The sequence below is a fragment of the Cydia strobilella genome, chromosome Z (assembly GCF_947568885.1).
Source record: "Cydia strobilella chromosome Z, ilCydStro3.1, whole genome shotgun sequence".
NCBI classification, from domain to species: Eukaryota; Metazoa; Arthropoda; class Insecta; order Lepidoptera; family Tortricidae; genus Cydia; species Cydia strobilella.
Window position 1 is genome coordinate 11,583,903 of NC_086068.1, and position 20,646 is coordinate 11,604,548.

A 20,646-nucleotide genomic window follows, 5' to 3' on the forward strand; every position below is an offset into this window, starting at 1 on the left:
GCAGGTCTGACAGCTATTTTACAATGCTTCAACAATAATTCCAGCAATGACAACTTTCCCTTTAATACGGATTGGCATGCTAGCGTCGCGAAGGACTCCCGTGACGGAGCTCCATCTTTGCCAGGCAGCGTTTATTCTATGGGTGACATCAGTTTCCATATTAGCATCAGCTCATATGCAATTCATATGCAGCTCATATATCAGCATTGCTCCCAGATACGTAAATTGAGATACTTTCGGCCGTTATTCTAGATCCGTTTGGCCGTTATGTAGATCGTATTTTAAGCAGTGGGGTTGTCTCTTAAACTGCACTCAAGACCTTAGCAAGCCCAGTATATCAGTTACATTAAGGCAGAAGTAAACTGTAATTCCATCAGGAGGGTATCTCTAGTATGTTAGAACTTTTAAACTCGTCTGGATTAAGGTCCCTGTTTAGCCGGACCCTGGCAAGCCAATACTGGTATAATGGATCTCTGTAACGAGGTAGTACGTAAAGTAAAATATATGCGTCTTCAAATACCATAGGTACGCTCAGAGCATTAAGGTTCTAGACAACTCTCTTAGAATAGTTTAAACTATAATTGATTAAGACTGATATATAGATTTAAATTAAAATATGATTGTGATGGCTCGTACAGTCGCCATCAGATATATCGCAACGGCCGAGGTGTTCAAAATATCTGAACACGCACTCTAACGCCTTGACAATAGAGGCGTGTTCAGATATTTGTGAGCACCTCGGCCGTGCCGATATATCTGATGGCGACTGTACTATGATAAAACATACCTACCATTTGGTGGATAAAATTGCTCCTACTACGTACGTATACATAGGTATTGTGATGTATGACTGTTAAAAAATATGATATACTAATTACGATTCAATATTAAATGGATTTCATATAGGTACTAAGTACAATGTAATACTATAAATACTATAAGAAAAAACAACGGCAGTAACAAAGTAAAATGATCACGTAATTCGACCCTGTATAATGGGAACTTTGCAATCTCTAACTTACATGCCATACAGTTGATGTCATCTAAAATTAAAAAGTATGGGTCGAAAAGGAAACTTAAATAAATCTAGATTCAACACTACAATTAATCAGTTACTAATTAGGTACACTGGATAAAAACGGTTTCTTTTTTTCATTTTCAAGTATTATTTACCTACTTCTACAGACAAAATTTACCTGCAGAACTTTGAGGTGTTTGCGAAAAAGACAGGTAAAGTTTCCAACTGGAGTTACTGTAATGTAAAAATTAAATATGCAATATCTGTGATAAAGTTTCTAAAACATAAAACCAGTTACAGACCGTCATCAACTACAAAAGCGAGTACTAAAATAGTTTCATCACTCATTAATGACAATATGTTATTAACGATAAATAAGTATAAGGAATAGTATTGATCCAAGTGATACTGCACCATAACTTGCAGTAAAAATAGTGTGTAATATCACAACGATCACAACTCGTCCTTTACTGTGGCATGGGACTTGCAGAATTTCAACATGTCTTCAAGTGAGCGGTCCCCCTCGTAGTCGGCCACGAGCTTGCCGTTGGCGAATATTTTGAACGTGGGCAACGTTTGTATGCCCGCCAGGTCGACGGCCTTCGGGTTCTTGTCGGCCTCTACCGCTACTGCTGTTATTGGAGAGTTTTCCGTTTTGAGAGCCGTCGCTAGTTTACTGAAAGCCGGTTTCGCAGCGACGCAGTGATCGCACCCTAGAACAAAAAAAATCCGTCAGCAATGAAATGGATTTTGAGTTTAAGCTGAGTTGAGTGAGGAACAAAGGTAATAAGGGCCGCACGTCGTCCATAGTACAATACGATTCGATGTATAAGATTCACATTCAAGAACACGGGGTTGCTAGAACCCATCATGGTTTCGAGGTCCGAGTCGAAGGCGAGGATACAAATACCGCCGACCCCATTCCTTCGACCGTCCATCTAAAATTAAAAGTACAACCAATAATGAAACGTGTAGCTCACATATGGCATGAAACATGACGAAAACCGGTTTACTGGAACCGATCGTGGTTTCGAAGTCCGAGTCGAAGGAGAGCGTAACGCTGCCGCCGAAGCCGGCCGCCTGCGGCGACGCCGCCGCCTTCTGGGCCGTCTCACCCATCGCGGTGTGTATGTATGAAACGAAGTCTGCCTCCTGCAACGATAGACAAATTCATTTTCACCTCAGCAGCTCAAACAAGCCTACTTTCGTGACTCCCTGGAGTGAGGAAAGTGCGACTTTGAGTGAAACAAAGTAGCTTTTTAATTTAGTTGTTGTTGAAGGGCATGAACTGCCACTTCATACTTTTATTACAATTATTTTGTTTTTTTGTTTTTTTTTTGTTTCTCTGTATTATTCTGTGTAATTCGAATTACATTTTAACCTTTAATACGTTCTCACTACTGAGGTTAAAAATTATGTGTGCAACACGAGAGCAAAGTTAATTTACATCTCGTATTTTTGAGTCCCTCGCTACGCTCAAGATTCTAACTTAGAATCTTTCGCTTTCTCGGGACTTAATATAAACACTCGCAAGAAAAACCAACTTTGATCTCTTGTTGCACAAATAACTATTATCGAGTTCTCAGGGTAAGTATTATGAGGATAAAAACCCACAGCTTATAAATGGTTCCAACTATCAGGAACCCCAAAAAGTCTGTGGTTTATGTTTCTTTGAACTTGGCATATCTATTGACTTAAATTTTAATGATAGCAGCGACATCTTCATTAATCTTTTCGCATTTATTATGATTGTTTGTCGCTTTAAGATAGTGCGTAATTTTTTATGAAGAATTTATTAATAATTAACCTTTTGGACGCGAATAGTTCAATAGGTTCAACACCAAAGACCGATTAATCGGTCACAGACCACAGAGCAACATAGACCTACATGCATATGCATAAAGTTATAAAGCATATTTATCATTATCACTAGTTCAACGTCTATTCAACTTTTGGGGCCATAGCTAAGTGAGAATCGTTCATAAAAAAAACGCCAACCCAAACTGTCATGCCGATACATTCTTACTATTATTATTATTGGCGTTTGGGTCAAAATTCTTAACGTTGTCTTGTTTTTTGTACCCAAAAAATGTGACGGAGTGTTAACTTTTTGTATGAGATGAAATTTAGTTTTTAATTTTTCTCATGTAAAATATAATCTACAGCTAGAAAGACATGAGATAGCACTGTACTTTTTTTAATTTATTTGATAGAAGATGGAAATATAAGCGTGACAGAGTGGTCAAAACAAGACAACGAGAAGAATTTAGACCCGTTTATCGATAAACGATTGTCATCACGTGTACGGTGGCGCTACACTCGCTACAGTGGTGTACCTGTCGGCCTCCGGTGTAGTCCTGCACGCGCCGGTCGAAGTGGCTGAAGTACTTGAAGGTGGGGTAGCCGCGCACGGAGTACTCGCCGCACAGCTTGGCCTCCACCGTGCAGTCCACCGCGCCGAACACCACCATCAGCTCGTCCGCGAACCGAACGGCCGCCTTCACGAACTCGGGCTTCGTGCTCTTACAGTGCCCGCACCCTGCGATATAACACCTAATCACTTACTATAATAGTGAAAACATTTCTAAAATCACATATTTGATAATTATGAATTAGATATGAAGCTAAAATTTACCGTTTAACTGATAGCCTTAATGTCATATGCATATAAAGGTCAATTTGTAACTGTCAAATATGTGATCTTAGGTTGCGCCGACTATATTTAAATTTTCTTTATTGCAACACAGAAGATAGAAAGAAAATCAGAAACAGATTAACAATGTTAATAAAGGTAGCGGTCTTAACAATACAAGATAAAATTTTCAAAGCTGGAACCTGGTTTTAAATTTATAATGACAACCATTAGCCGGTTAGATTTATAAGTATTTATTTTTTGTGTACAATTTGTCCTTGTTTCGTGGTGTCAAACTAAAGGATTTTTCTGTCTTTATTTTAGTGGAGGGGAGACATTTATTTCTTCCAAACAACTAATCTTAGATCATTATAAATTTTAGGGATTAACAAACAGACTTCGTATTTGGTTAATCGTATAATTGGTTATAGCCTGTTATTTAACAAACTAACCTGGCGACACTTCGACCAAACTCTTTTAGGGTTTCTTGGATTATTTCGTGCTCTACTTGGTTAAAAATAAAAGTAAAAATGTGTAGTATTTCCATTCTAACGGGTGAGATACTTACATGGAGCATAGAACATGACGATTGCGTGCTTGACCTTTCGAAGCGTGGTCCGGAAGGTGGAGGCGTCGAGGTGGCGCACCGGGGACTCCTCCTCGGCCCACGGCCGCTCGGGCGCCGGCGGCGGCGGCGGCTCCTTCGGGTCCTGTGCATATTGCCCCAATCACGCCGAGGCCACGAAACGCACGCTGACGCCGACCGCCATACATTGGTTAAATAAATGACGGTCGGCGTTAATGTCGGGCGTGCGTTCCGTGGTCCTCGTGTTAACCTCTTAACTCCCAGGTGTCCACATTTTGACAGTTAAAAACGAAATCTAAATTCACTTGTGACGTTTTTTATGTCCAAAATCCTGTTGTATGAAAATGATATAATTAGTAACAAATTTGTGTCATTATGCGGTTGCAAAAAGTAAGCGCGGCGTTGTGTAGGTGTGACAACTTTGCATGGTAATGTGTTACCTTAATAAAACTAATAATCTGGTCCTCCTGCCTGGCGTGGCCGGCGTCGAACTTGTACTCGCCGTTGTGGAAGTACTTGAGCGTGGGGTAGCCCTTCACCCCGTAGGCCGACGCCAGCTCCGGTTGCTTCGTCGCGTCCACGGCTGCCAGTATACCGTTTATCTGTAACATATTTGTGAAAGATAACATATTCTCAAAAAAAGTGCGAAAATGGTACTTTCTGTGCCTACATTGATCTACAATTTTCGTCCGAAAATGTATTTTTTTAACACACTTAATTGTTTATTGATCCTCCTCACCCCTCCCCCCTCTGTGTCACCCCCACACCGCAAAGGGCCCGAAACTCGGTTTTTCTCAATTTTTAAGAAAACCGTTCAAGATACAGAAAAAGTGTGTAGGAACGAAATGATCCCTAATAAATTTGCTATCAATATCTTAGAATTTAACGTTTTTTTTTTTTCATTTCTAAGATAACTTTTCTTAAAAAAAACTTAGAATATCGCCAAATTTAGAGTTCGCTTTTAGTAAATAGTTAATATGCTCTTTAAAATGAAGTATAACTTATTCTTAAACTCCTTCATTTGACGAAGTTATGCCATTTTGAAAATAGATCGTCTTCAAATATTTTCAAAGTCAGCGAATATCGTTATTAACCACTTGTCTAGATAGGAAACGAATCCTGACCGAATTTTATACAGCATAACCGAGGGTGAACCCACAATTATTACCTGGTGGTAATATAAACACATATATGTTTCCATTGGGAACTGACGGGTATTCAATAAAGCGAGAAGCTATAAAAGGCTTCAAAGTATATTGGACATACCTTGTCTGACTTTATCTTAGTTGCAGCTTTCTCGAACTCTGGTTTGATGCGTTTGCAGTGACCGCACCAAGGAGCGTAAAACACCACCAGCGTGTGCTCGGCCGCCGACAACACGGACTTGAAGTTGGCCTCTGCGACACACCGAATGTTATCATGTCAACATTACGTGGTGCAATGGGGGTCTTTTTTATTACTGACTTTTCGTCAAATCGGAGAGGGTTAAAGAGGGAGTAGAACCTGACAATCGATCGAGGACTCGCTTCGCGGAGCTTTTACTTTCTGCTCTCCGAGGCACGTGGTAGCTAACGAATCTACTTACAAAGTTAGAAGACTGAAGTTATAAACAATTATAACTTAAAGACGGTTTCCCAATAATACTCTGTCCTAGCCCTATCATAAAACGTCCCAGCTGATTTGCAAAACATCCCTTTCGTAAATAGTATTTATTAAAAACATAGGCAATTTGTCACTTTCGCAATATGTTCATTATTAAGTACTCGTTATATTATATTTCAGATTTTGCTAGCTTTCACAATATTGAGCGCTAACCCTTCAGGATAGGATAACACATTACATTAGACACAAGATGGACACAAGCAAATTGTACTATACTTAGTAATGCCATTCTCGCTGTTGATGCACACATTTCAGCAACTTAATCGGGAATGTAATTCGTATTTTTTATAAACGCTTGCACCTTGTCACCGTATAATAGCCACAACACAATTTAAATGGATTATTTGGAAGCTTCGTAAACATTTTTACAAAAATCATAAACGAACGGCGTTTGTGACAACTTGTCAGCTGTCAGCAACTCGTTGAGAACATAGAGATGACATAGAGTAACATATATTAGATGTACTTATAATACTTAGCTCGTACCTGCCAGCATTATTGTAAAACCAAAAGAATACAACCAATATACTACCCTGCTAATATGGGTATCCCCATTCCTCTTCTCTACATAGCACTCGTTCCTTTATCATATGACCCACCTGTAAGATGTACGACGTCGGAGTCCTCGGACCAGCCCTCGTCGGCGGCGGCATCTGGCTTCTTCTGTTTGAGCTGCGATGTTGGGTCCCTCATGAAATCCACGATCGCCTGCCTCTTGTTCTCGCCGTTGTACGGGAATTTCAGCTGCCCTTTTCTGATTACCAGACATCCTACCTTTAGTCCATTTATGTGTAGTGCTATTGGATTGCTAAAAACTATATTTCTAAAGTGATGATCAATTAAGGATCACATTACTTTAACTCGACTTTAACTTAGTCTGTTTGTTTGTATCAAATAAATAAATTCCTAGGGAAAATGTGGCGCCATTAAGAGCCCGCGGTAACGATTTCAGAGCAAAAATGTAAAATTGATAGATTTAGTGGTTGAAATTGTACACCTTTTGTTACGTACAAAATCGTATATCTAAATAACAAGTATTGGTTTCTATTAGGACGTCTTCTCATCTTGCCTTTTAATAATGAGGTCGCAAGCGTGCGTCACCGGTAATATATGACGAGAAGGGGCAGTTTTTAAAAATTCATCAAAAAGTTATGGTGGTAAATTATACAAAATGATGTAAGTATAAGAACAGTTTCAGCAAATGTTGTAGCATGTTTAAATATCATAATTACGTTAAAATTAATTCGATTTTCAGAGAAATTGTCACTTGTTTTGAAGTAATTTCTGGAGAAAATTGATTTCGTCTAACTTTCATATACACTATTACTTCAAAGTCATAATAACAAAAATATAGTTTATTAAAGGTGGAGTACAGGATATGTGTAATACAGAATTACCATTTTTAGCAGTTCAAAATACGAAATTTACAAATAAGACCGCCAAAATCAGTGTTTTTCGCGCGTTAACCTAAACGTACATTAGAAAAAAAATCATTACTAAATTAATGTCTTTTTTCAAAAAAAAATCTATTAAAAGGCAAGATGAGAAGACGTGCTAATAGAAACCAATATTTGCTATTTCTATTATGTAACAAAAGGTGTACAATTTCACCGACAAAATCTATCAATTTTACATTTTTGCGACTAAAGTCATTACCGGGTTCTTAAGATGGCATTAATTTAATAACACTAGTTTATATAAAATCACAAGTTTAGTTATTTTGCAGCCAAGTTGGTTGGTTTACATTTTTCGACACATTGAGATGAAGGACATGCCGAAGCGCTGGTGGCCTAACGGTAAGAGCGTGCGACTTTTAATCCGTGGGAAAAGCCGGGACAACGCGAAGAAGATGATGATTGAGATGAAGGACATAGGATAGTTTTATATGGATATACTTATTGTTAAAAAGTAGTATATGGATATACTAATAGTTAAATGGCTTACTCATAATACAGCAGGGTGGGGAAACCAGTGATGTTGTACAGCTGTCTGATCTTAGCGTTGCCGGGCTTGGCCACGTCGATCGCGGCCAGTAGGGCTTCACTCTATAACACGTATCAGGTAGTTCTATGCGATTATTCAGTCGCACCAATCGCTTCATTACCATACCCACATTATTGACAAACTGCGTATAAATGGTAAGTCATTTTCGGTTATCTTGTAGCACTCCTGTGCTTCTGCTATTCTTGTCACAATGATCCTGTTTGCTTTTATAAAACGGCCAATAATGTAGTGATGGTAATGAAGAATTAAAACACAGTACAAAATCGCATAGAAACAATTAATTCACATTAGTAGTCAGGCTAATCGTAGATTTAACCCACCCTTCATCAGTATATGAACCCTCAGCTTTCGTGTTCGAACTATACGTTCGAAAAATATATTTCGCCAATAGGCTTAGCACTAGTGCACTGCAACAGTATCTCATGCGCATAGCTGGGCATTAACTCGTTAATCAGTTAATTAACGAAGTTAACATTTCGATTATCACATGTTAGCGGCTTAACGATTAACGTTAGCTTGCGTTAAATCTTCCGAAATGTAACGCTTTAACGATTAACGGAGTTAACTTTTTAAGTAACGGATTATCAATTAACGAAGTTTGATTAACGGTGCCCAGCTATGCTCATGCGTGATATAGTCTACTCGTTTATTTCTAACTATTAACTGTATAATAAATATAATAATTGATAATAGATACTGTCGTGACGCACTCGTGGTAAGCCTACAACACGCACTTAGAGAATAGGCCGTATATCGTATAACATTAAAATAAGTTTTTTGTAAGGCGTCGTAAGTAACGGTTCTTCGTATACTCGTATCTCCGACATAAGTATCTGCCGAAGCTAAATATTTCTAGCAGTAAAATAATTACCCTCAAATCTCCGGCCGCCAACACGTAGTCTGGCTTCATGCTTTTGCAGTAACCACACCAAGGGGCGTAAAACATTATCAAACATTTCTTGTAAGCAGCAGCTCCTTTCTTTAAAAATTTCATTAATGCCTGAAATTATACATATACAAAAAGGATTAATTTAATTTGAAAGTTACAAAGGGCATTGAGCTTACCGTGGGACTTAGCCAATTTGTGTAAGAATGTCCCTAAAATATTTATTTATTTTATTTTATTTATTTATGGTGTCCCACCGCTAGGCAAAGGCCTCCCCTCGTTTTCTACACTCGACTCGACCCTGTCATCGGCATTTTCCCACCATTTGGGGTAAATAGAATGCGTCCAAGTCGTCCCGCCATCTCTTTTTCGGTCTGCCTGAACCCCGGCCTGCACCGTCTATGGTGTTCCGTGGGTCCCACTCAGTAACCATTTTGGCCCACCTTTCCGGGTGCATGCGACAATACTTAAAATATAGTTTTAAAATGAATTTACGCATATTATAATTTTAAAATTACTTAGTTGTGATAGGAAATATGAAATACGAGTATGTCCTTGCCCTTAGCTTAGGTGCTCGCAATTTATGGGCTGTTGCAGTTAATTGGCATTTTTCAAGTTCTCGCGGACGTCCGGCTGCAACAACTGACGGTCGTGAACTGTAAGTAGCGACGGCCAACCTCGACGCTTGGTCGGGGTTCGGACACGCGAAGTAGATGCATTTCCGTTATCTAGTGTATATATTATATCTGTGGTTCCGACCTGCGTTCAATGAATTTTAGGCTCCTCAATCCACTCACGTCCAAATATTCATGCAAGGCTGCTCATACAAAATTTTAAAACTAAAATTCCTAATAACGAACAGTAAAATGTTTTGGTTCGCTAATCAGCGTGAAATAAGGGTTCGCTCCAGCCCAGCTAAAACAATGGCGCTCAATTAGCTACAGCGGTTGCGCGTTCTGCATGCTAGTTGTGCAAATCTAAATGTAAATACATTCAGAAGTGGGTACTGCTTTATTTCGTTGCAATCTTGTACAGTCACACAGTTCGTAATATTAATAACACTTTATAATGTGTTTGTATGCTCTCGTAATTATTGGGTATAGGTATCAGAGTCTAGTAAATAAAGAAGGCTGCCAACCCCCCTACAACGCCGCGAGAATCATCAATGTTGGAGATGATATTTTTTTTTTACATTATAGTTGTTTGTGTATGAAATTGTAACACTATTTATAATTATTTTCCCAAACGTAAAATTGGACTTGACTGTCCGCAGTTACAAAAGCATATTTAAAGCACTTAGAGCCCTTAGAAGTGGTTTAAAAATGTTAAAACTAGATGGCGCAATTAAAAAGAATATGCCAAAAATTCTTTAATAATGTGGCCCTAGTGAAAAAGGGTACAAGTCTCGCGCAGCTTACTTTTAGAAGTCATAAATAGCAATCCTTTTTATAATAATAAATGTATATTGTCAACAACCATTCAATATACACACCAGTTCTGCTGTTGTACTTGTGGCTATGCTAAGTTTGAATCGTGCAAGTGCTACATCGAGTGTGCTCCCATACAATGTCACTGCTAATGCCAAGTCATTACCAACTTAGCATAGACACTCTTAGTCTAAGTCTAGCCACAGCCCAAAAAAAAGTTTCACAAAGACACAGTTGATTAATAATTTAAAAAAGACTTACCTCTCCATCTTGCAAATGGTAAATGTCAGTGGCCTCCGAGTCTTCTTCCCAGGGCAGGTCTCCAGTAGGGTCCCGGAGAAAGTTTGTCATGGAACTAACTGATTCACTCCGATCATAATCTTTGTGGAACTCTCCATCTTTGTAGTGTTTTATAGTGTAAGGTTTGTCTGGTGATATTTTTAATTTTTTACATAATTTCTTACCTTCACTGGAACAAAAATGCAGAAAGATATATATTATAAAGAGGCACCAACCTGATTCCTGTAAAAGAACTTGTGCTACTGAATAAATCATTTTGAATTTTAATTTTTAATATTATTAAGAAGAATTAGTAAAAGACAGCAATTGCAGTTGACAGTTTACTCTTAATTTCTTTATAGGTAAGTATTACCATAGAGTAACTTATACTAGAGCGGTACTGTCATAGTAAATTTTGTAACCCCAGTAAATTCACTGCCATCTGTCGACACACTTTAAAACTAAAAATAAATATTTATAAAAATACGATAAAATGTATTTAAATATGGATAAATGATTTTTTTTATTTGCATTAATTATTTTTATGATTTTGACCCATGTTCTTTCACTGATATGCGTTAATATTATAAATAACAAACGAAAATATCAACGCCCTCTATACGAGTGTAGGCCAAAACTAGTGGCGCCCTCTGATCGAGAATAAAATTTTCGTGATTTTCGAGGCACGTTTTTTCCTTAGACTGTATCCATCTATTACGGAGTTATATCTATCTTTGGTATTACCTACTCTGTCTTCATGTATTATTTGTGTTTCCATGTACATTTTTTCTGAGGTTGTGCAATAAAGAGGATTTGTATTGTATTGTATTGTAATAAAATCATGCTCAGGGAAAAGCAGAAGTGGTCAAACATACTGACTGAGTACAATACAAAAGATGGTCAGATGATTTAAAGAAAACTGCTGGTCCACTACGGACACGACTAGCCAGAGACAGAGAGGCATGGAAGGCAATGGAGGAGGCCTTTGTGTCAAACGGACATGTCGAACCGACGGTTGTTGCAAGCACATAAATAAATATCGTAGTAAATACTATTAACTGTATGTTCGATAATAAAAGTCCTTGAAATTGAAATAAAATCTTTGGTCTATTGCTTTACTTTTCGCAGGGATAGTTGTTGGTATATTGTGATCCAAACCATTAGCACCTGTCATCATTCATACAGAAGCAAGATAACAACTGTCTCACTTTGTCTACTCCAGATATTCACTACTGTTTAACATTCATAATTATTATTTCACATCATAATTGGACGTAGTTATGCAAAAACATTCTAACCCACAATAGCATCCATAGTGGGTGGGAACGTTTTTGCATAACTACGTCCAAATATTTTCCATTACAGGGGTGCTTACAAAAGTTACTTTTGTACAGTGAAAGTCTTAATGCTTCTGAAAGTGATAGGAATATTCTTTTTGCTCTGATGTTATTTAATAGCTTAGTTTAAAACTTATCAGTTTCAAACAAAGTATTTGTTGTCAAGTCAAATCTAAGAAAAATCCAGTGTAGCATTGCTATTGGTGTTGAAACACTCCTAGTTTCTTCATGCACATACCTGCTAGGACCTAGCAACAAGTCTTAGATAGGGCTGAAATAAAGAGTTAAAAACTAACTTGAAAAACTTAGGTAGGTCATGAGGTGATCAAATATTTGTATAATTTGGTGGCAGAATAATTTCAAATTAACAGGGTTTAACTTGTCAGTGTTATAAATTAAGTAGTGTCCAACCAAAACCGGTTTTATGCAAAACCAAAACCAAAGGTTTGGTTTTGCTCTGGTTATCGCTGAAACCGAACCTGTGGCCAAAACATGATTTATATACCAAAACTGAAACCAAAACTTTGGTCAGACACTGAATTTATTAAGTAAGACTTACCTAGTACTACAATCAACAATAACTAGTGTCGCCTGCCCCTTCATCATATCTGCAGTCTCCTTGAACACATCCGTAACACTCTGAGACTGCTTAAGGGTATTTACAAACAATATCAGAACATTTGTCTTAGTCCTAAGTAACTTTTTAAATTCTTTTATTTCATCTATTCCTGTAATAACTGATGTCTTTTGTTTTTTCGCTTGGACTGATATGTGAGCCAATATTAGCAGTAATGATACAGAAACCTGAAAAAAGTTATATCAAATTAATACACATACATATTTAATACAACCTTTAGATTATTCATACCTAATCGTAAAATTAATGAAGCCGGTGATTACTGGTAGTAATTCTAAAGATAGATCCTATTAACGTCTGAAGTATTTATAAAAAACAATAAAAAAAACTTAAATATACAGTACTCCAGTTAGTTGAAAGTTTTAAAGTAAATCAGCATTAAAATAAACCGGTAACTAATTAAGATATACAGACCTTCCAAAAAAACTGACAGCGCATGATGTTTGCTTTAGGACGACGTGCACTTGTTAATAAAATAGTCCAACTTTACTATTTTGAATTAAAATATATCAATTCCCTACTCAACTATGTACAGTTGCAAGCAGCATTTAGAAGTAACAGTGAGTCGACTGCAAATGCAAATCAAGAAGCGACTGAACTAAACGAACACGAACACGTCATAAGGTGCCATAAGTGCCACAGACAAGACATGTTATCTTCTTCAATCTTCTCATCTGTCATTTTATCCTCGAGCTCGAGCCCAACCACAAGCATAAAAACCGGCCAAGTGCGAGTCAGACTCGCGCACGAAGGGTTCCGTACTATTACGCAAAAACATTTTATTCCGTTTTTGTATACCTATTTCTGTTGCCGCTATAACAACAAATACTAAAAAGTACGGAACCCTCGGTCGGCGAGTCCGACTCGCACTTGGCCGGTTTTTAGTATTTGTTGTTATAGCGGCAACAGAAATACCGGTTGGACTAAAGCAGGGTGCCGATTTTCGGATTTTCATCGGAGTGATGTTATTATGACACGTATTTTTTATTGTGTTATCGTAGAGAATACGCTAAAATAAGCATGTTTTGTAGGAAAAACTTTTCTCTAAAATCAAAAATGGCCGATATATTTGACCCGCAAGTTGAAACCACTACTTGACAAATTAAAATCAATCATTTTGGAACAGTAAATTTAAGTAACAGAGACAAGATAGGTGCAACGACGAGCGAAGCGAGGAGGAGTGTGTTAGGTTGACCGCGATGATTGCGATCGCGCCAGAACAGACGTTATTGTACCTACTAAAAAAAAACTGTCTTTTTTTGCACCCCCTTTGCTTTAGGCCAACCGCAATACATCATCTGTGAAAATATCAACTGTCTAGCTATTACGGTTCATGAGATACAACCTGGTGACAGACAGACAGACAGTGGAGTCTTGTTACATAGAAAAAACCGGCACGGTTGCTCTCCCATAGAACATTTTAATTTCGCCCTATCCTATCACCTCCGTCAATTTACACATTCAGTTTTTTAATTAAAATACAAATTCACCTAAGCAGCTTGAACAAGGGTACTATACTCTTTATAAACAGTGAACCAAATTCGATTATCCTGCGAGCGTGAGACAATGACCTCGAAAGAATGCCATTTCAGACTTCTCACACTAGGATTACGTAACATAGAAATTCCGTTATTCCGGGCTCATACTCATGCCTGACCTAACTTATGAATTTAGGTTGCCGAGCGGACCCCAGGCTCATTATTGAACCATGGAAAAAACAATAGTCTAGCAGACAAATTTTTATTAATGGTATCAATCGATCAGGTTTATTTTTAGGATCAAATGTCTATATGGAACCCATTGGCCATGGGCATTAAAGCAATACAAAATTCAGAAATGATAGTCAAAGCCATAGATGTAGGTAAGTCAAAGCCCGACAGTCGTACCTCACTCTCAAAACGCTTCTAACAAAACGATAAATGAACGTGACGTCAAAGTTCACTGAGAGCCCATTATGAATGTATGGACAAAATAAGAAAATTTCGTTTTTGTCAGTGAAATATTGTGTATATATATAGTTGGCGTACAATATTTATTTGGATAAAATGTAATGAATCGAATGGTACCCTTATTTTTTTCCTTTTTGGAAGACGAAAAATTACTTAAATTTTGAAATTTTCAAGTCCTGTATTTTTGTATTATTTCCATATATTATTTTAATATCTACATTATTGTGATAAATTGCTCACTTGCTATCTATGTTACTAGATTTTGTTATAAAATTTAACATATGTGTCATCATCCCTATATATACAATGCTAGCAGGGAACCGGCTCACGGACAATTACGTCAATAGGGATTATTACGCGAAACTCTGCATAGGGGGCGCCACTACCACAACCGGAGGGTCTATCGCGAAACAAGAATATCAAAATTTCGTTATCTAAAATCTCTGTCACTCTTGCGTATTCGAGCGATAGAGGCAGATAGCGAAATTTCGGATTCGCGTTTCAAGGGTAGGTCCTCTGTAAACAAACCGCCTTGATGCATCAATGTCATATTTTATTAGGTATATCTAAAAACTTGTCAAAAACCTGTTAAAGGTACATAAGTTACTCTATGGTTTACTAAAAAGGCTAGTGCTGCACTCTGGTGGCAGAACATTACAGTAATATCCCCTGTTAAATTTGATTAATTGAAATAAACTCGGAAGTTCCCACAATTTAAAAATAATAAATGACAAGTTGACAGGGTTTATGATCTCCGTGTCTCCGTCTTAGCATGAGAAACGGCACGGTCTAAGGATGCGGTTGTGCATAGTGATAGCGTCATAGCGCGGTCTCGCTTACGCACAGGAGCGACGTGTTGCGTGCGGATCCGCAAAACAAAAGTAAAGCTTGAAAAATCGTAAAAGTAAAGTTTAGTAAATACTATCCGCGCGCCAATTCCGTGCATTCGGAGGTCGAGGAAGTGGGGGGGGGGGGGGGGGGGGGGGGTGTGCGCCGCGCCCGTACCGTACGTACAAAATGTTCTACAGCTAAACAAAGCACAAGTGATTTTTAAGCACAATTCGTTTTCTATGGAAGGCATCACGTGATCACGTCATGTCATAGAAAAGTAAGCGCCGGAAGCTCCGGCTCGGACACGGTCCGGTCTAACGTGAGTCATCCTTTATCAATAAAACACGATTAAATAGGAAAAGACAATTTAATCAGACAATATTTATTTATTAATAAGGTACATCAATAAGGCAAATCACAAAATGACAAATTGTAAAACAAAAAATTACATTAAAATTATTCAGTCTTCAAAATTTATTCTCCTTCAGCAGATGTACTCAAATCTCCAACGTCAATGCCGGTATCATCAGCATTATCGTGAACTAATTCCTGAAATGTAAAAAAAGATATTATTATTATTATTTGGAGCCTTACGTGTCCCACTGCTGGGCAAAAGCCTCCCTCCAGTTTCTCCATAGATCTCTTTCCAATGCTGTATCTGGCCACTCTTTCAAAAAGGAGTCTAGTTCATCCCGCCATCGCCGGCGGGGTCTGCCAAGTCCCGATTTGAGTTTTCGGGACTTTTCGGGGAGTTGGCGATTTTGCCCCACAACTCATTCGGCATTCGGCAGACGTGACCAGCCCAGTCCCATTTTAGCTTGGCCGAAAAAATAAGTATATAAAAATTTCATTTGAGTTTAAGTCTTTCCCTGAAGATGCGGGAACTGATAAAATATGATATACTACTTAGAAGAAGTTATTATATTACGTCAGGGACCCAGAGAAAAAGGGTAGACAGGGTACTACGGTGCAACAAGTAATTTAAATCAGAGCCGTTAAACTTCTTTTTTGCGACACCAGCTCGTAAAGGCTCGCTTTATTTTTCAAAAACTGATGAAAAAGTTGCGTTTTATCCACAAGAATGGCTGGAAAGTTGATGCAATTTTTACAAATTCGCTATGCTTGTGGTTCAATTTATGGAGTATTATGCTTGCTCTCGCAACAAATTACTATTAGTCTTTAACAAATTGTACCTAAGCTTCTTAGCTCTTAGCCCTGTGCAATTAATCTTACTCTTGCTACTGCACATGGAGATGGTAGAAAAAGCTCTTGAATAGCGGACGGATAATTCCTAGGGGGTAACTGCACAAAAGGTCCCTATGGGTCGATATGTATCCGCAAGGGCCCCCAAAAACCATAAGATAAGATAACCTTACTCTTGCTTCATAAATTAAAGCATCCAATTTTATTAGAACTGGCACTCACTTTAAAAACTTCTACAAAGCTGTTAGCCTCCTCAAGTAAAGTTTTGTATTGATCATTTTCTATTGACAATGATTCATACAGTTTACATAACCTCTCGTTTTCGCCTAAAGCCTCTTCTAAGGCCACACTGAAACAATAATGGAGAAAATTTATAAAAAAAAAACATTAACACATGGCGTTCAATTCTTTTACATGTAAAATGTAGATTGTCATTTGTTTGTTAGTCAATAGATGGAAGACTGGTGGCATTAAGTCTGCCTCTTTGTAAAGTAGGTACTTACGTTTTTTTTTGTGTAATTAAGGTTAAATAAATAAACGGTAAAATCATTAATCTCAGCAGACATACAGTAAAATAAATACAGTTTGTCAAAGGACTGTCTCATTTCAAATATAGACAGAGCTTTGTCTTACACTAGTACTAGCACCCAAAAGAAAAGGATGAGTATAGTTTTTTTTTTGCTCTTATTTACTGACAATTTGGTTTGACCAACTAAACAATTAATAAATAGGAGTCTTGTACCAAACTTTTTTTTGCTAGCTTTTACGTTTACACTTTTATGGTGTGCCAGAGGTATAGCTCACACTGATTTAAACTTTCACGATTTTTACACATTATTAAATTATAAAACGGGACTTAATCGCGTATAATTAACTTTTAAGATTTACCTCTGATGTTTCGAGGACAGCATTGTCCCCGTGGTCTCAGAGAAGAATGTTGTCTCGTACATACATTGGACCATTGTGCAAAACCACATCAGTGCAATAACCATATATGTAACTCTCTTTAAAAATATTGTAATACTAATTTAATGTCAGCTATTTCTGTCTATTGTCGGTCACACTGTGACCTACATACTCACTAAAATAGATTAGCAGAAGTGGAGATGGACTGGCCACATGTTGAGAGACAGGCGGGCAAAATAAAGCAAAGGCAAATGAACTCAAACTCACAGTGGAAAGAGCTGGAGGAGACCTTTGCCAAGCGGCACGCTGAGCTAAGAGACATACTCTAACTCAGAATAGAAGGGCTTAATATTAAGATTATTATGATAGATAGATTCCTGTCTATTGCTATATGTTAACTATTCATAGAAATTACATACCGCCTCTTCTCTGCTACATTTTGCCAAAAATGTTCACTAGGGACATCACTTGAAATATCTTCTTCCGTAATCCATGTGCTGTTTACTTGAGTAGATTTGGATACTTTTTTCCTATGCTCACTCTCTCTGTAAATATAATGTATACATGTAAAGTAATTGACAGGGTCATATCATAATAATCAATGTTTGTGTTTTTCACTCATTACTGCAGCAAAATAGTTAATTAAAATGCCCTTTCTATACTGCTAATTATGCAAACACTGGTAAAGAGTTACATACAAACATACATAATATATAATTATGCCTATTTCCCAGAGGGGTAGGCAGAGACCACAGATTTCCACTTGCTACACACAAATCAACAAGTCAAAAATTAACTTAGAACAAATGTTTAGCTTAAACACAATATTACTTTTGTATTGTTATGTTATACATTAAAACAAGTGATTAGTTTTCTGACAGACCTAAATTTAGACAAATATTAAAATGGAAATTTCTTGGTAACCCCAGAGACATTTTTGGTAAGGCCAGAGACGCAAAAAGTGTTGGTCTAAAAGTTGATTTGCCCGACTGACGAAAGGGACAACACTATAAATAAGACACAATGGAGATATCTCCATTTCACTTCTGTATATCGCTGCATCCCCATTGTTAGTTATTAAATTCAGGAAAGTGTGTAAAGCTCTCTAAGAGTCCCCGGCAAGCTCGGCCAAATTTCCCCTTTCCATAAAAACGTAGTTTCGTTCTCATTTTAAAATTCTGTAATTGGTTTATATAGCTCCAGTTTATAAAACAAACGAAATAAAGCAAAAACAATTTTTTTATGAAAAACTTAAATTCACTGGTTTTTTTTTACTATGGTATATGAAGCTACATAAACTAATTACAGACCTAGATATACCTTATCTTATTGTAAGTACAAAGTTTCAGAGCAATCTAGCTAGTCGTTTTAAAATGAGAGCGTGACTACGTTTGTATGGAGAACCGAGCTTGCCGGGGACTCTTTAATTGTGTACACAGCCTACACAGGTGTAGTCATGTAACATACTTTACATACTGTAAGACAAGCAATTTCAGTAAATAACTGCACCTTGGGGCCCGTGGGCAAAAATAGCAAGTTATTGTTTAAGCAGATTAGCGTACCTCGGGTTAAAGTAATCCAAAAGGTTGTTTTTGGTCTTGCCGCTTTTCGCTGCTACATCAGTGCGCCTATTGATATTGTGTAACTCAGTGAGACCCTGACAAGGCCTTGATTCCTGTAATTTTAGATTCAAAACAAAATTCACCCATTACAATAGTGTGAAAAAAAAAATGCGCATGGTCCCAGTGTTATTTTATTGAGCATAGTAAAATACATATGATAATACTCAGACACATACCTGTGACTCGCTCATTTTTAAAGCTCCGTGTTATTTCGTATAGTTGAATATGTCTGACTTTTACAGTAGCTTAGGTTAAACAATGTAAACTGAATTAATTATCCACTTATCATTCAATGCAACTGTTTTTGTTTAAAATTTTGTTGCTGAGATTGTATTTTGTTATCGTCCGTTACACCGTATACAATACACCGGCCCGGCAGTTTTTTTTTTATTTAATTTTTGGTTGACCACCCATTGTCATTATTCTGCCAATGCCAATGTAATGTAGTCTTTTATAGACGACTGTAAAAAAATGACACTGAGTTTTGGAGAAACAAAACGTAACAAAAATCATAAACAAAAATACATAAAAAAGGTAAATATAAAAAGGGCCCTCCACACTCGTGCGCGAATCGCCGGGCGAAGCCGCGAACGCGAGTGTGGTGTCTAGTTCGCTAATCAGCGAAATCGAATCCACACTCGCGTTTACAACTTCGCGGCACCGTGTAGTCTGGAGCGAGCTTAAGAAAAGGTTGTGCCGTCTTGCACATAGTCATTGCGCTAGTTTTCGTCCACTTGACGAAATTTTAATATAAAAATATAAATTGCTACACAAATTTGGACTTATTGCAATCCCTAATGTCTAAACAATGTATCTAGATCTACATAAAAAATCCGGACAAGTGCGCACCGAGGGTTCCGTACTTTTTAGTATTTGTTGTTATAGCGGCAACAGAAATACATCTTACGGATAGTTTAGCTGAAGTCACAGTAAAGTATGCATGATTATCTGGTGTTAATGCATCCTCTGAGTTAAGCTCTTGGCGGCCTTAAGGACTCTCCACACTCATGCGCGAATCACGGCGCTCCAGACTCGCGTTCGCGGCTTCGCGCCGTGATTCGCGCATGAGTGTGGAGGGCCCTTTATAATAGGCCGAATAATCGGCTTTTTTGCCGACTAATCGCCGACTATAAATGTGGCTGTCCCGACTAGTCGGTACATCCGTCAAGTGGACGAAAACTAGAGCATGAACGAAAACTAGTGCAATGACCCTATTTGCCACACTTGTAAATAATGTTGTATTATGAAGTTGGTATTAATTCGTGCTTTTAGTATGAGCTAATACGTGAAAAATACTACTCATTGGGAAAATATAATAGTTCAGTAGAAAAATGTAGGCGCGAAGGGTTATCGTCCCATAGAAAATTTCAATGAGGGCTAACGCGTATGAATTCGCCGCTAGGGGCGCTAGTGTAGATGGTGGTCTTTTCCACAGTTCGAAATGTCAAATGTCACTTGTCACTTCAATGACTGACAGCTGTTCTTTTGTCTTTTGGACCACCATCAACAGAGGCGCCAACTGGTGAGCAAAAAAACGATAGCCCTCATTTCGCGCCTTTTTCTACGGTCAAGATATGCTTGACCAACTATAATTATGTAGTTCTTTAAATAAATAAATAAAATAGTTTCATCATCATCTCCTAGGCGATTTCGGCCATAGCGACTGC

General features: G+C 37.8%; 3 protein-coding genes across 3 annotated transcripts in view; 1 reads left to right on the forward strand and 2 right to left on the reverse strand.

Moving 5' to 3' along the window:
* The window catches only part of LOC134754416 (triosephosphate isomerase), a 279,469-nt gene that overhangs the window by 249,963 nt on the left and 8,860 nt on the right, over positions 1 to 20,646 (forward strand). The window lies entirely within an intron of this gene.
* On the reverse strand, positions 769 to 13,053 carry LOC134754248 (protein disulfide-isomerase A5). Its single transcript, XM_063690447.1, has 12 exons — positions 12,883 to 13,053; positions 12,391 to 12,635; positions 10,477 to 10,684; positions 8,774 to 8,902; positions 7,843 to 7,943; positions 6,498 to 6,652; positions 5,503 to 5,633; positions 4,677 to 4,838; positions 4,219 to 4,360; positions 3,355 to 3,557; positions 1,999 to 2,170; positions 769 to 1,731 (listed from the first exon to the last, which is right to left on the reverse strand). The coding sequence occupies exons 1-12, from the start codon at positions 12,904 to 12,906 to the stop codon at positions 1,472 to 1,474; spliced, it is 1,932 nt and encodes a 643-aa protein (XP_063546517.1). The 5' UTR covers positions 12,907 to 13,053; the 3' UTR covers positions 769 to 1,471.
* Positions 15,615 to 19,356, reverse strand: LOC134754448 (geminin-like). The gene is made up of 5 exons (XM_063690779.1): positions 19,156 to 19,356; positions 18,920 to 19,032; positions 17,777 to 17,902; positions 16,674 to 16,800; positions 15,615 to 15,797 (listed from the first exon to the last, which is right to left on the reverse strand). Exons 1-5 carry the CDS (start codon positions 19,168 to 19,170, stop codon positions 15,723 to 15,725), a joined length of 456 nt encoding a protein of 151 aa, XP_063546849.1. The 5' UTR covers positions 19,171 to 19,356; the 3' UTR covers positions 15,615 to 15,722.

Excerpts from the sequence above, each read along its gene's own strand:
- LOC134754248 (XM_063690447.1), bottom strand. The coding sequence starts at position 12,906 with ATGCGCTGTCAGTTTTTTTGGAAG. Across the intron at positions 4,361-4,676 it reads AGATTATTAGTTTTATTAAG|GACCCGAAGGAGCCGCCGCC; the intron begins GTAACACATTAC and ends CAATATGCACAG. Across the intron at positions 2,171-3,354 it reads ACTACACCGGAGGCCGACAG|GAGGCAGACTTCGTTTCATA; the intron begins GTACACCACTGT and ends CTATCGTTGCAG.
- LOC134754448 (XM_063690779.1), bottom strand. Across the intron at positions 16,801-17,776 it reads AATGTAGCAGAGAAGAGGCG|TGTGGCCTTAGAAGAGGCTT; the intron begins GTATGTAATTTC and ends TTATTGTTTCAG. Across the intron at positions 15,798-16,673 it reads GCTTTGTAGAAGTTTTTAAA|GAATTAGTTCACGATAATGC; the intron begins GTGAGTGCCAGT and ends TTTACATTTCAG.